This window comes from Camelina sativa, chromosome 14, assembly GCF_030686135.1.
Source record: "Camelina sativa cultivar CO46 ecotype springtype chromosome 14, ASM3068613v1".
Lineage (NCBI taxonomy): Eukaryota > Viridiplantae > Streptophyta > Magnoliopsida > Brassicales > Brassicaceae > Camelina > Camelina sativa.
This window is the reverse complement of record NC_141893.1, coordinates 10,157,505-10,170,974: the sequence shown is the minus strand read 5'-3', so window position 1 is coordinate 10,170,974 and position 13,470 is coordinate 10,157,505. Positions and strand designations below refer to the sequence as shown.

The window sequence follows — 13,470 nt, the reverse complement described above, 5'->3', positions numbered from 1 at the left end:
AAAATTCAAAATTGCTTAAAATACTAGTTTGTATACACCCTAAATTTTTAAGGAACTAATAATCAATAACAAAAGATTTTTTTAAAACAGTAAAATAAAAATTTAATGGATCTTGATTTCATTTAAGTTATTATCCAAGAATCCTTTAGAGTTTGACTTTTTAACTATATATAAAACAAAATGACGAAACAGGTGATATAGTACAATCACAAAACCGCATGTGAAATCATATAACTATTACTCTAGTATTAAAAGACTTGTTCATAAAAAATAATTATAAACAATAACTATTGTGGTTCTTATCTACGCATAATTCTAAAGTCACGACGAGATCAAATGACGATAGCAGAGGAAAAAGTTTCACTTATTGAAGATTTCGTAAGCGACTCTGTCGACCACCGTGGACTTCCCGCCGGCAAGTCTACCACTGGCGGATGGAGATCCGCTTGGTACATTATAGGTGAAGAACAGTTTTGTGATGTGTTTTTTATGTAGTTCAAGCTCTTATAATAAATTCTGATTTTTACAAGCTTTTTTTTTTTTTTCTGTAAATGCTTCAGGAGTTGAAGTTGGAGAAAGATTTGCTTACTTTGGGATTTCCTCCAACTTGATTACCTACCTAACTGGACCTCTCGGACAATCCACGGCGATAGCCGCCGTGAACGTGAACACATGGTCAGGAACCGCCTCGATGTTTACTGTTTTAGGAGCTTTCACCGCAGACGCTTATCTCGGTCGTTACCGTACCATTGTTGTCGCTTCCTTCATCTATATACTCGTAACGCTCTCCCCCTCCCCCACAACACTTCTTTTTTAATCTCTTAATTAACAAAACTTCAGAAAAAAGTTTCACTAAAGTTTGAGAGGGTTGTTATTACAGGGACTAGGACTATTAACCTTATCGGCTGTCTTAATCCTAATGGGATTATCAGAGAAACGTAGCGATGTTTCTACTAAACCATCTTTTTGGGTGAATATACTTTTCTTTTGTTCTCTGTATTTGGTGGCGATGGGACAAGGCGGACACAAGCCATGTGTTCAAGCTTTTGGTGCGGACCAGTTTGATGTGGAAGATCGAAAAGAGAGAATAAGTAGAGGATCGTTTTTCAATTGGTGGTTTTTGAGTTTATCCGCGGGAATAACTTTGTCCATTATTGTGGTGGTTTACGTTCAAGACAATGTTAACTGGGCGCTTGGGTTTGGGATCCTTTATTTGTTCATGGTTATGGCCCTTGTTCTCTTCTTGCTCGGGAGAAAAACTTACAGGTACCCGAGAGGAGACTGCATGGAGAAGAAGAACGCTTTTGTGAGAATCGGTAGAGTTTTCGTGGTGGCATTCAAGAATAGGCGACTGAAATTAACACATTCAGGTCTATTGGAAGGTGGTTCATCCGAGACATGTGAAGGACGACTTGAGTAAGTTGCATAACTCCCAAATTTTGTTAATATTCTGAGTTTTGGTTTAGTCTTATTAATTGAGTTGTAAAAATATGTTATTTTTGATCAAGGTTCCTAGCAAAAGCGTTGCTACCGGGAGAAAAAGGTGACGAGCCATGTGATACTAGGGACGTGGAAGATGCGATGACTTTGGTAAGGCTTATTCCGATATGGATCACATCGGTGGTGAGCATGATTCCTTACGCTCAGTATGCTACTTTCTTCACAAAGCAAGCTGTTACCGTGGACAGAACAATCTTGCCGGGTTTGGAAATCCCTCCTGCTTCTTTTCAGGCGCTTATTGGTTTATCGATTTTAATCTCAGTTCCGACTTATGAGGGTGTTTTCCTACCGTTAGCTAGACGGATCACCAAAAAGCCTTTTGGGATCACAATGCTACAGAGAATAGGGGCTGGAATGGTGCTCTCTAGTTTAAATATGGTGTTAGCAGCGTTGGTAGAAACGAAACGGCTTGAGATAGCTAAAGAACATGGGCTTCTGGATAGTCCCGGCGCAACCATCCCAATGTCGCTATGGTGGTTCGTTCCTCAGTACTTACTACTCGGGATGATCGATGTATTCTCACTAGTGGGTACTCAAGAATTCTTCTATGACCAAGTCCCAACAGAGCTAAGGAGTATTGGTCTCGCGCTTTCTTTGAGTGCGATGGGTCTTGCTAGCTTCTTGAGTGGTTTTCTCATCACTGTGATTAATTGGGCTACAGGAAAAGATGGTGGTGAGAGCTGGTTCAACACTAACCTGAACCGGGCCCATGTCGATTACTTTTATTGGTTGCTCGCCACTTTCACGGCCATTGGACTCTTTGCGTTTATGTTCTTCTCCAGGCTGTATCCGTATCGCAGACTTCGCAGGATAGATCAAGTCTAAGAATATAAAATTCAAGATGTATTACTTTCATTAGGGCATCTCCATTGGGGATTTAGGGAGGACTCTTATGATAAATAAGATCAAAAATAAATCAAAATTGAATAAAAAAATAAGAGACCAACTCTTATTTAGTACAACTCTTATTTTATAAACAGTACATTATATATTGAGCATGTTCGTTAAGTTGCCGCAACAACCACATCTTGCGACTAAAAATATAAAGGTTGCTGGAGTTTAAAACAAGTCGTCGCTTCTGTTAAATTCATGAAATGAGTCGTCGCTTCTGTTAAAACAAGTCGCAGCGGCAGTGTTAACTATCGCTTGTTTTTCATGGCCACATGATATACCGGTATTTTCCGTAAAAGTAGCCGCAGCGGCAGTTTTCACGTTTATTTGGCTATGTTAACATTTAAATTTTGGCCGCCGGAAGGAAACGCAGCGGCAACGTAACGAACATGCTCATTGTTTAAAAATTCTAAACAGTACATAAGAGACTCAAATTTAAAACCCACCATTGGACTTGCCTTACGTGTTTAGAAATTATAACTATTTATTTATTCGATATTATGCAGTTTAAATTGTTAAGCTGAAAACTTTGTAAGTAGGCTAGGACCACACAGCTGGATAAGTTATATGATAAAGATAAGACTATATCAAACATATTTAAAAAACTATACATTTGCATACGTGTATTACTAAGCTAATCAATATCCATTAAATCATAAGGATCCCTAAGCAACCAACATTGACTAATCTGATAATCAGTGATAATATAGTAATCATTGGTATGAAGAAAGTGTATTTAAAAATTACAGAGAGCGAGAGGAGAGAGTACCAATACACCCCATTTTAAAGGGTGTTGAGTCTCTTAGATACGTAGGACTTTGCAAAATACATGTAGGAGGCTAATCCAATGAAGCTGAGACAAGCGAGTAGCCAGTAAAAGTAATCCAGATGAGCCTGGTTCAGGTTGTTTGCAAACCAACTCACTTGACCAGATTGACTCGTCGCTTTCTCAATGACTGATATCAGGAAACTGCTGAGAAAGCTACCAATACCGAATATGCTCAAGTATAGAGCCAAGCCCACATTCCTCAGCTCGCTTGGGACTTGGTCGTAGAAGAACTCTTGAAGACCCACCACTGCAAAAACATCTGAGATACCAAAGAGAACATACTGAGGAACTAACCACCACACACTCATCGGAACCGTAGCGTCTGGGGAGTCGACGAGCCCATACTCCGCAGCAGTTTTGAGCCTTTTCATCTCCACCAGAGAAGCAATTACCATAGCAAGGAAAGAGAGGAATAAGCCTGTGCCGATTCTCTGAAGCATCGTGATTCCGCCAGGTTTATGTGTAAATGATCTTGCAATTGGGATGAGCACGCGATCGTAGATGGGAATGACGATGACTATAGAGAGGCTGATGAAAGACTGGAGGGTAGCCGGAGAGATCTTGTAACTCGGTGTGATTGATCTCTCCATTGTGGCTCCTTGTTTGGTGAAGAAAGTTGGAGACTGCGCAAACACAACCGCATAAACCAAGCAAGTAAACCATATCGGAGCTAACCTAAGCACTGATTTTGCTTCTTCAAGCTCATCTACACTACAAGAACCATTATTTGCGACCAGAGCTTTGTTGAGGAAACTGCAGTTTTGAAAAGTCAGAAGATGCTTAGTACCATAAGTCCTTTTTGTTTTGTAAACAAACTATATATGCGGTAGCAACAAAATCAAAGGAGACAGAAAGCTGTGTTACCTAAATTGCTGAGAGCTTTTGCGAGACACAAGACCAAATCTCTCCTCTGCATCAGCTACAGCTGAAGCTGACACACCCCAGTTCTTCACAGCAGCCACATAAACATTTCCAATCCGTGCAAACGGGCTTTGACCTTCCCTTCGAATGCTGAACCGATAAGCTCTAGTTCCGAGCAAGAAAATAACCAAAGCAACAACCATAGCAATGCACGGAATACCAAAGCCTAAGGCCCAACTGAGATTGTCCTGAATGTAATTCAAGACCCATAGAGTTACCAACGTCCCAAAGCACATACTAAAATACCACCAGTTAAAGAAAGAAGCCTTTTGTTTGCGCTCTTCAGGATCCTTTTCATCAAACTGATCCGCTCCAAAAGCCTGAACACACGGCTTGTGACCACCTTGCGCTAACGCCACTAGATACAGGGCACTAAAGAACATGATCACTTGGAATCGTGGAGAGCAAGACGAGAGTAGATTATAAGCATTGCAGTCTGAAGGAATCATTGCAGATAAAGTCAGTAAACCAAGCCCCTGTTTGTTTTCAATCAAATCCACTATACAACTTCAGACTCATCTCTAGAGAAGAATGTGAAGAGACTAAGAGAGAGAGAGAGAGAGAGCTTGGTACCAATATATAGAGAGCAGAGGCGGCGAGGATGGTACGGAAACGACCTAGAAACGAGTCAGCGATAAAAGCACCGAGGAGAGGAAGCAACGACGCCGTTCCAGACCAAGCGTTGACGTTAGCGGCAGCAGCCGCCGTCGATTGACCCAGTGGTCCAGTCAGATAAGTGATCAGATTCGAAGATATCCCGTAGAAAGCGAATCGCTCAGCAACCTCCACACCTATCGTCGAACAAAAACCAGAAAATCAAAAAACAATTCCGGCGAAGAACACGAAACACTCTAAAGAGCAAGAAATTGGCGGGAATCTCGGGGGGAATTACCGATGATGAATCCGGCGGATCTCCAGCCACCGGAGGAAGATCTGACGGCTGGTTTGCTTCTGTAGTCAACGGATCCGTCGACGGTGGTTACAGCGAGAAGCGGAGTTCCGGCTTCATCAACAGCGCCGGAGATCGCCATTCCGTTAATCGGATTCTCCGATTAAAGAAAGTAATAAAATATCTTCAAATTTTGATTTTGACACTTATAAAGATTTTGGTTTGAGTTCAAATTTTGACTAAGCGATCGTTATTGGTTTAAGATTTGAATAGATTTTTTAAAGATTTTAATTATTACGTAGAATCTGTTGTTATTAAATCAAGATTTTGTTAAACTCTGTTAAAAGAGTTATTTAAAATCTTAATGAATTTGGGTTATTGAATTCAGACTTTTATAAAGTTATTAAAAATTTTGTATTGTTTAATTAAAACAAAAAAAATCTATAATTGTTAATGAGTTCAATTATTATGTTATTGGTTCATGATTTTAGATATTTTCTTTACAAAATAAAGTTATGGAAAATATCATAAAAATACAGGGATTGTTTGGAGTATTTTACAAGATTTTATAAAACTAATCAACAAAACTCTCTAGCAATCTTTAACAATCTTTCACTTATTCATAACAATCCTAGATTCTTAAACTCATGAACCAATAACTTAAACTCATAACAATCCTACATTCTTTTGTTTTAATTGAATAGCACAAAACTTTTAATGATTTTATAAAAATCTGAATCCAATAACCCAAATTTGTTAAGATTTAAAATGATTTTTTACAAATCACAAACTAATAACACTAAATTTTAACAGAGTTTAACAAAATCTTGGTTTAATAACAATAGATTCTATATAACATTTAAAATCTTTAAAACTTTATAAAAATCTCAAACTAATAACCCCAATTAACACATGGTTGGTGTTACTGGCACCACTAGTGTTTACTGTACTAGTTGCCTAGTTGACTAAAACCTTGATGGTCTCTCTCATTGCCACATTTATAATTTGTATTTTTTTTTAAAGGCTATTTTCTTCAATCGCATTGTGTTAATTGAGACTTGAAGAGTTCTATGATGCATTCTTGATTAATTTAGTTTGCTTGTACGCATTCCATTTTATGTTTATTTGCTACCAAAGGTGTTAATATATTAATGGGAGAACTCATCTTTCTTTAGATTTTTTTGTGGAGGTCAACTAACACATGATAAGAGAGTTTAGAGATTTAAGGAAAACAAAAAAAGGGAACGAAGTTTGTGATTTGTAATTTTGGATCATCAACCAACACAAACATATGTTTCCAATATAGATGATATTTATTTACCATTTTCGAGCATCACCAATTCTTTTCTTTTTTAAGTCCTTCAAAATTACATTTCTAGAGATGTTGTCATTTTTCTAGCTAGTCATATTTTTCAACTAAAAAAAGTGTTGAAAGTCTCCTAAAATCAGTTCCAATAATCTTTCTTTTTCTACCAATCAAAATTATTGTTCCTCTAATTAGTGTTAATTTAATACGAAATTATTGTTCCTCGAATTAGTTGAAGTAGAGAGTTATATATATATTTCCTATGCATTCCTAAATAGTTTAGTTTGCTTCCAACTTATGTTAATAATTTTTTTTTTCCTTTTAATATGTTTTGTAATACTATATTTTATTTGCCTCCTGACTATTACCTAGTATTTTTTATAATTAATATAACTTCTGCTTTCACTGATATAGATTTTATCTACGGATTCTAATCTCAAAATAAAGTGATTATGTATAAATAATTTATAGATGAAACAAACAAAAAAAGACTTGTTATACAAAATAAAATAAAAAATCCCACGCAATGGTTGATAATCATTGCTTAAATTGTACCTGGCCATCAATCATTTGTTAAAGAAAATATTCAGACATAATTACTATATAACTAACAATTCTTTATTGGAGAATCGAAAAGAAATCAAAACAGATATAAAGACATATTAAACCGCTAAACCCAATATTTTGTTAGTGGAAGAAAGTTATAATAAGACGGCACCACCAGCAATGACAAACCAACCAAAAACACAGCTCGGCCTTCTTTTGCTTTTGACAAATTCAAAAGCTACTGTCCTGAAAGAATATAATTAACAGATAATTCTTGGATCCCACGAGATTGCACTACCTAATTTTCTTAATCTAATATTTTCTTTGGTTCTGTATCCTTTTCGAATACATTTTCAAGCAGTGCATTCAATTTTTCTCTAAGAGTTTAAAAGAACAAAAAACATATTTTTGCAAATCTTATTTCCCCTAGTTTACGAGAGTCGATTAATGCCCTATGAGTTGGTCAGTAAAGCTAGTAATTAGTACATAAGAAAATCAACACATATTGAAACAAAACATAAGATATAATGATTTACTCCCTCCGTTTCATAATATAGGATGTTTAGAGAAGTATTTTTGTTTCATAATATAGGATGTTTCCAAATTTCGATGCAACTTTTAGATTAAATTTATATTTTATATTATGCAGACTTGTTTATGATTGGTTAAACTTTTTAAAAGTAACTATTTTTTAATATGCGTGTTTTCACTAAAACATCCTATATTTTGAAACAGAGTGAGTATATACAAAGGAATGAAGAGGGGCTGAACACAGTTACACAATTTTTAGGTGGTGTGCATTATAAGTTGACCTGCAACATAATATTCATTTTAAGATATTCATTTCAGTTAATAACTTATGAAATGTTTTTATAATCATGTATTGGCCCATATGAGGAGTTGTAACGATGAAGTGTGTGGTGTAGGCCTACATGAATCAGGCTGCTTATTAAATTTAACTATACTCCTAATAGTTCTTGTGACAGCTCCAATCTTATGGAATTTCCCTGTTAATATCAAATTTAAATCAATATTTAATTTATTAGATCAAATTACGTATTTTTTTAAGATTACAACGCACCAAATATGGGTCCAAAGTTATATATAATATTAATCAATACGAAATCCTTTGATACTTTCTTTACGTGCGAAGCAGTCTGTATATGTTTATATGTGTGTCATCCTCTCGATCAATTCATATTGTATTTCGCTTTATAATGCTAAATGAATGAATCGTCGAGTTTTTGTTTTGAAGCGAAATGAATATTAATTAGCAATACAATCATGCGATAATATGCTCCATATATACTCTTACATGTATATCATCATCTACTTATAATTAAGAGGATGTCTTCATTAGTCGTTGCCATGTAATCCTGTGTTGTAATTGGATTTTGATAAAATATGATGATTTCATTTTCATGATTTGATTCAGGACTATCTCTATAATAAAGTTGCCCGGCCAACTTGTGAAAAACATTCTAGTACCTTTACTACAGAGAACTAATAAACATGAACGATTTGAATAAACGGGATAAAGCTAGGTTGATGTCGTCAGGTTGGTGAATAGGTGGATCCATTTTACTATATATGCAGTATAAAGAGAGTAAAAAAAAATTTCTTGCATGGATGGATACATTGCATGCATGGTGGATACATAGTTCAGTTTAAACTCCTACAAAGTTAAAATTCAAATCTTAACGTTCTGATTCGGGGAATTAAATATCTCTTAATTAAACTTGATTTGTTTTTTTTGCTTTTTAGGTTGGTAAACAATTTCACACAACAACGAGTAAAAATTTCATGTAATCTCATGAATCATGAGTTATTGGGATAACGACAATTTTGTTTTTATTACAAAAAATCTCTAATATACATGTCATTAAATGACAACATCGTTGAGTAAGAAAATTCTAGTGATATTTATACAATTTTTATTGCGAAAAAATCATCTATTGTTGGAACGATTCAAAAACTCTTTCATTATTTAATTCAAACGTACACTTAGGTGATAGGATAACATGGTGTCATAATTTGAAAACCAAAAAAAAAAAACACTTTAGATAATTTATTAAAAGCCAGAGTAGCTTTTCAAACACACATATTCCACTTTTTCCCTCAAACAAACAAATATGAATGGTACTTTTGCCTTTGATCTCAAACTTGTCTTTATGTAATATGAAAACGTAATTAAACTCTCTTGATATTAAGCACTACCTTATTAATATGCAGCCTATCAAAAGTTTATAGTCTAGGGTTTAAACTCGTGCGATTCAAGTTTTGTGAAAAAATGGTAGAAAATAGTCAAGAATATGCAAGAGTTAGGAAAAAAGAATCATAAATGTGAGTAAATCAAAACGATATAGATATCTTTTCCTTATACAAGAAAATAAGTGACACGAATCTAAATTAAGAATGGGAAATATCAAAGAAAAAGTTGTTAATTTAGTTAAAAAATGTATAAAATTGGGGAATCCAATTTTGAGAAGCAAAAGACGGCCGTTTGGAAGAAAGAGAAATTTAGGGACCCTACTAAAAGAAAAGTATCTTCGAAAATTAGCTGTCCAACAGCTCCGACCACTCTGTTCTCTTTTGCTCTTCTCACACAACACAACACATAACTCTTCTTCCTCTTCTTTTTTTTATAAGACCTCTTCCTCTCCTCTCTCTTCTCTCTCAATCTCATCTCTCTCTCTCTAATTCTTGTTTTCCTTTTGAATCAAGTCATCATGGCTCAAGAAGAGATACAGAAACCTGCTGCTTCTATTACTGCCTCTGTTCCGGTTAAGGAAGATACTCCTGTGCCGGTTAAGGAGGTTGAGGTACCTGTTACTGCTGACAAAGCTGTGGCTGCGCCTTCTCCCAGATCCATCGTGGTGTCTGAGAAGGAGGTTGATGTGGCGGCGCCGGAACCAGAGGTGGCTGTGGCGGTGAAAGAGGAGGAAGTCGCGACGGGGAAAGAGGCCTTGCAATCGGAATCGTTTAAGGAGGAAGGCTATTTGGCCTCTGAATTGCTGGAAGCTGAGAAGAATGCTTTGGCTGAGTTTAAGGAGATGGTTAGGGAGGCTTTGAACAAGCGTGAATTCACCGCTCCACCGCCACCTTCGCCTCAAGCTCCAGCCAAGGAAGAGAAAGCTGAGGAGAAGAAAACAGAGGAAACAGAGGAGAAGAAAACAGAAGTGAAAACAGAGGAAAGGTCTGTTGAGGCTGAAACCAAAACAGAGGAGAAACCTGCTGCTCCTGCCACCGTAGAGACCAAGAAAGAAGAGACATCTGCAGCTCCGGCTCCGATCGTCGCAGAGACCACGAAGGAAGAGACATCGGCCGCTCCTGCTCCGGTCGCCGCAGAGACCAAGAAGGAAGAGAACTCTGTCGCTCATACTCCGGTAGAGACTAAACCGGCTGCTCCAGTCGTTGCAGAGACGAAGAAGGAAGAGATATCAGCAGCTCCTGCTCCGGTTGAGACCAAACCAGCAGCTCCGTTCACCACAGAGACCAAAGAGGAAGAGAAAGTCATTCCGGTAGAAACCACACCGGCTGCTCCGGTCACCACAGAGACCAAGGAGGAGGAGAAAGTCGCTCCTGTAGAGACCGAACCAGCTGCTCCAGTCGTCGATGAGGTCAAGAAAGAAGAGAAAGCAACCGCCTCTGTTCCGGTCACCAAGGCCGTCTCAAGATTTATTAAAGATATATTTGTCTCCGTCACCACCTCTGCCGAGAAAAAGAAGGAAGAAGAGAAACCAGCAGTTGTAACGATCGAGAAGGCTTTCGCAGCTGATCAAGAAGAAGGAACCAAACCCGTTGAAGCAACCGAAGAATCGATCGTTTCCATCACTCTTCCAGAGACAGCTGCCTACGTGGAGCCAGAAGAAGTCTCAATCTGGGGAATCCCACTTCTCGAGGACGAAAGATCCGACGTGATCCTCCTCAAGTTCCTCAGAGCACGTGACTTCAAGGTCAAAGAAGCCTTCACGATGCTTAAAAACACCGTCCAGTGGCGCAAAGAGAACAACATCGACGACCTTGTCTCGGAAGATCTCGAAGGAAGCGAGTTCGAGAAGTTGGTGTTCACACACGGTGTCGACAAACAAGGACACGTCGTGATCTACAGCTCGTACGGTGAGTTTCAGAACAAGGAGATTTTCTCAGACAAAGAGAAGCTTAGCAAGTTTCTGAAATGGAGGATTCAGTTCCAGGAGAAGTGTGTGAGGTCTCTTGACTTTAGCCCTGAGGCTAAGTCAACGTTTGTGTTCGTCAGTGACTTCAGGAACGCTCCTGGACTCGGTAAGAGAGCGTTGTGGCAGTTCATTAGACGTGCGGTTAAGCAATTTGAAGACAACTATCCAGAGTTTGTTGCCAGAGAGGTAAAAAGAAACTTAATTTTTTTAATTAACTATGATTTCAGCATTTAAACTTCAATCTTTTATATCAATAGTGTGGTTTATTTCTCAGCTGTTCATTAATGTCCCATGGTGGTACATTCCTTACTACAAAACATTCGGAACCATCATCACATCGCCAAGGACAAGGAGCAAGATGGTCCTTTCTGGTCCATCCAAATCCGCTGAGACCATTTTCAAGTAATTATTAGACATAGTTCATAAAAATTGTGTACTATATGACACGTACTATCACATTTCATTGTTTCTATTCATGCATAAAGAATCTTATATCCTCTGTTTTTGGATGAATCAGATATGTAGCTCCTGAAGTAGTCCCGGTTAAGTATGGTGGACTGAGCAAAGAGAGCCCATTCGCTGTCGAAGATGGAGTCACCGAGGCCGTCGTTAAATCCACATCTAAATATACCATTGATTTGCCTGCTACCGAGGTATATATTGTTTTTCTTTTCTTTTCTTCTTTAGCATGTTAACATAAACGCTAAAACTAACGTTTGAAACAATATAAGATACATAACTTTCTGTTTTAGTAAATTAAATTGGTTTATTCTTGCAAGAGACTTCATGATGATTAATTTATGTGGATTGTGTTGCTACGTAGGGTTCTACACTGTCATGGGAGCTTCGGGTTTTGGGTGCGGACGTGAGCTACGGAGCTCAATTTGAGCCAAGCAACGAGACAAGCTACACCGTGATCGTCTCTAAGAACCGGAAGATCGGTTTAACTGATGAACCTGTGATTACCGATTCTTTCAAGGCAAGTGAACCGGGAAAGGTCGTGATCACGATTGACAACCAGACATCTAAGAAGAAGAAGGTGCTCTACAGGTTCAAAACCCAAGAATAAGATTATGTGTCTGATCTTTGAATGAAGAAAAAACAAAAGATGGTTGGGAATTTTAATTAATTTAATTTAGTACGTTTATTTATTTTATGTAATTTTTTTGAAACCTCAAAAGGGGATTGTGTTTTGTCGATGGTTTTGATTTTGTTTTGGTGATGGGATTTTTTTTCTTTGTTGATGATTCTTATATATACAAAATGTTGTGTGCAAAAATGTGATTACCATTCAAAAAAATATTTGCTACGTTACTTGACTATTTGTGTAAATTTGGACTTATATTTGTCTCTTGTTTTCTAATTCAAGAATCGATTCTAAATTAGAATATTAGATGGTTAAGCAAATTAAGATGGGATTATTGGTTCTATGATTTTAATGGATTTTGAAATACAAACAAAAGTAAGTGCTTCCGATCATATATTCTTAAATCCCTATCTTCGTCCACGTTAGATTCCTTTGTTCTGGTTGGGTTGTGTCAAGTCTTGTTCTCACCTGACGTATCCCATTCAATGTTCCTTTCGGACCGTACCGTGCTCGTCTAGCCAATTTAGTTAAAGCGGTTATAATATTTTAACATGATTTAAACGATGAAAAAGATAACGGTAAAAAACAAAACTAAGGACAATCTTACACTTTGTCTTCTAACCACACTTCAAATTAAACTATATTTGCCGGACCACTGTTCTTTGTCATATCACTAACGTAAGAGTCAATTGATTTTGACATTATCAAAATCGAGTATGCTTCATTGACGACATCAAAAAGAAAAAGGTCTGCAATTCGACCACCATTTGATCCACCGCTCGGATCTCCAATGATTTTGTTCCTCTCATATACATAAATATATTTCTACAGTATCCACACATAATTTTAAGTTAATGGTGGATAGTCTTCTTCTATTTTTTTTTGGGGAGTCACGGGCTCACGGTGGATTTACATTTTTATGGGTAAGAGAATGTTTCTCCATAACCAATCAATGGTACGTTGGTATGAACGTTACAGATATGAAATTCTTTAGTTGAAATGAAAATTTTGATAAAATCCTTAGGTATTTAACATTTGAACGTTTCAGGTATTCAGCTTATGATGTCTTTCTGGAAAGAAGATTTTGATCTGACTATTGCGTTAGCCTCACTTCGCCACAAAATGCCAAACAATTTAATGGAAACAGTATCGAAAGATCAAATAATCTAATTATGTCGAAAGCTGATCCAACAAACACACAGTATCCAAAGAAAAAAGCCTGCCTAAAGTTATACAAAAGGACTTGTAATTATCACATGTATACAATTTGGGTGTATACGGAATATTAAGAACTGGAGTATGACCATGAGTCCATGATAATAC

General features: G+C 37.1%; 3 protein-coding genes across 3 annotated transcripts; 2 read left to right on the top strand and 1 right to left on the bottom strand.

Moving 5' to 3' along the window:
• Nucleotides 1-197: 197 nt before the first annotated feature.
• On the top strand, nucleotides 198-2,462 carry LOC104740960 (protein NRT1/ PTR FAMILY 5.16-like). The gene is made up of 4 exons (XM_010461711.3): nucleotides 198-460; nucleotides 561-778; nucleotides 881-1,416; nucleotides 1,509-2,462. Exons 1-4 carry the CDS (start codon nucleotides 337-339, stop codon nucleotides 2,323-2,325), a joined length of 1,695 nt encoding a protein of 564 aa, XP_010460013.1. The 5' UTR covers nucleotides 198-336; the 3' UTR covers nucleotides 2,326-2,462.
• Nucleotides 2,463-3,083: 621 nt separating this feature from the next.
• Nucleotides 3,084-5,354, bottom strand: LOC104740959 (protein NRT1/ PTR FAMILY 5.10). Its single transcript, XM_010461710.2, has 4 exons — nucleotides 5,034-5,354; nucleotides 4,715-4,932; nucleotides 4,085-4,617; nucleotides 3,084-3,973 (listed from the first exon to the last, which is right to left on the bottom strand). Exons 1-4 carry the CDS (start codon nucleotides 5,170-5,172, stop codon nucleotides 3,175-3,177), a joined length of 1,689 nt encoding a protein of 562 aa, XP_010460012.1. The 5' UTR covers nucleotides 5,173-5,354; the 3' UTR covers nucleotides 3,084-3,174.
• Nucleotides 5,355-9,315: 3,961 nt separating this feature from the next.
• Nucleotides 9,316-12,339, top strand: LOC104740958 (patellin-2). Its single transcript, XM_087484806.1, has 4 exons — nucleotides 9,316-11,246; nucleotides 11,335-11,462; nucleotides 11,578-11,713; nucleotides 11,884-12,339. Exons 1-4 carry the CDS (start codon nucleotides 9,612-9,614, stop codon nucleotides 12,127-12,129), a joined length of 2,145 nt encoding a protein of 714 aa, XP_087340932.1. The 5' UTR covers nucleotides 9,316-9,611; the 3' UTR covers nucleotides 12,130-12,339.
• The last annotated feature ends 1,131 nt before the right edge of the window (nucleotides 12,340-13,470 follow it).

Excerpts from the sequence above, each read along its gene's own strand:
- LOC104740960 (XM_010461711.3), top strand. The coding sequence starts at position 337 with ATGACGATAGCAGAGGAAAAAGTTTCACTTATTGAAGATTTCGTAAGC. Across the intron at positions 461-560 it reads ATCCGCTTGGTACATTATAG|GAGTTGAAGTTGGAGAAAGA; the intron begins GTGAAGAACAGT and ends TAAATGCTTCAG. Across the intron at positions 779-880 it reads CTTCCTTCATCTATATACTC|GGACTAGGACTATTAACCTT; the intron begins GTAACGCTCTCC and ends TTGTTATTACAG.
- LOC104740959 (XM_010461710.2), bottom strand. The coding sequence starts at position 5,172 with ATGGCGATCTCCGGCGCTGTTGATGAAGCCGGAACTCCGCTTCTCGCT. Across the intron at positions 4,933-5,033 it reads ATCCGCCGGATTCATCATCG|GTGTGGAGGTTGCTGAGCGA; the intron begins GTAATTCCCCCC and ends GTTCGACGATAG. Across the intron at positions 4,618-4,714 it reads CCTCTGCTCTCTATATATTG|GGGCTTGGTTTACTGACTTT; the intron begins GTACCAAGCTCT and ends GAAAACAAACAG.
- LOC104740958 (XM_087484806.1), top strand. The coding sequence starts at position 9,612 with ATGGCTCAAGAAGAGATACAGAAACCTGCTGCTTCTATTACTGCCTCT. Across the intron at positions 11,247-11,334 it reads CAGAGTTTGTTGCCAGAGAG|CTGTTCATTAATGTCCCATG; the intron begins GTAAAAAGAAAC and ends TTTATTTCTCAG. Across the intron at positions 11,463-11,577 it reads TCCGCTGAGACCATTTTCAA|ATATGTAGCTCCTGAAGTAG; the intron begins GTAATTATTAGA and ends TGGATGAATCAG.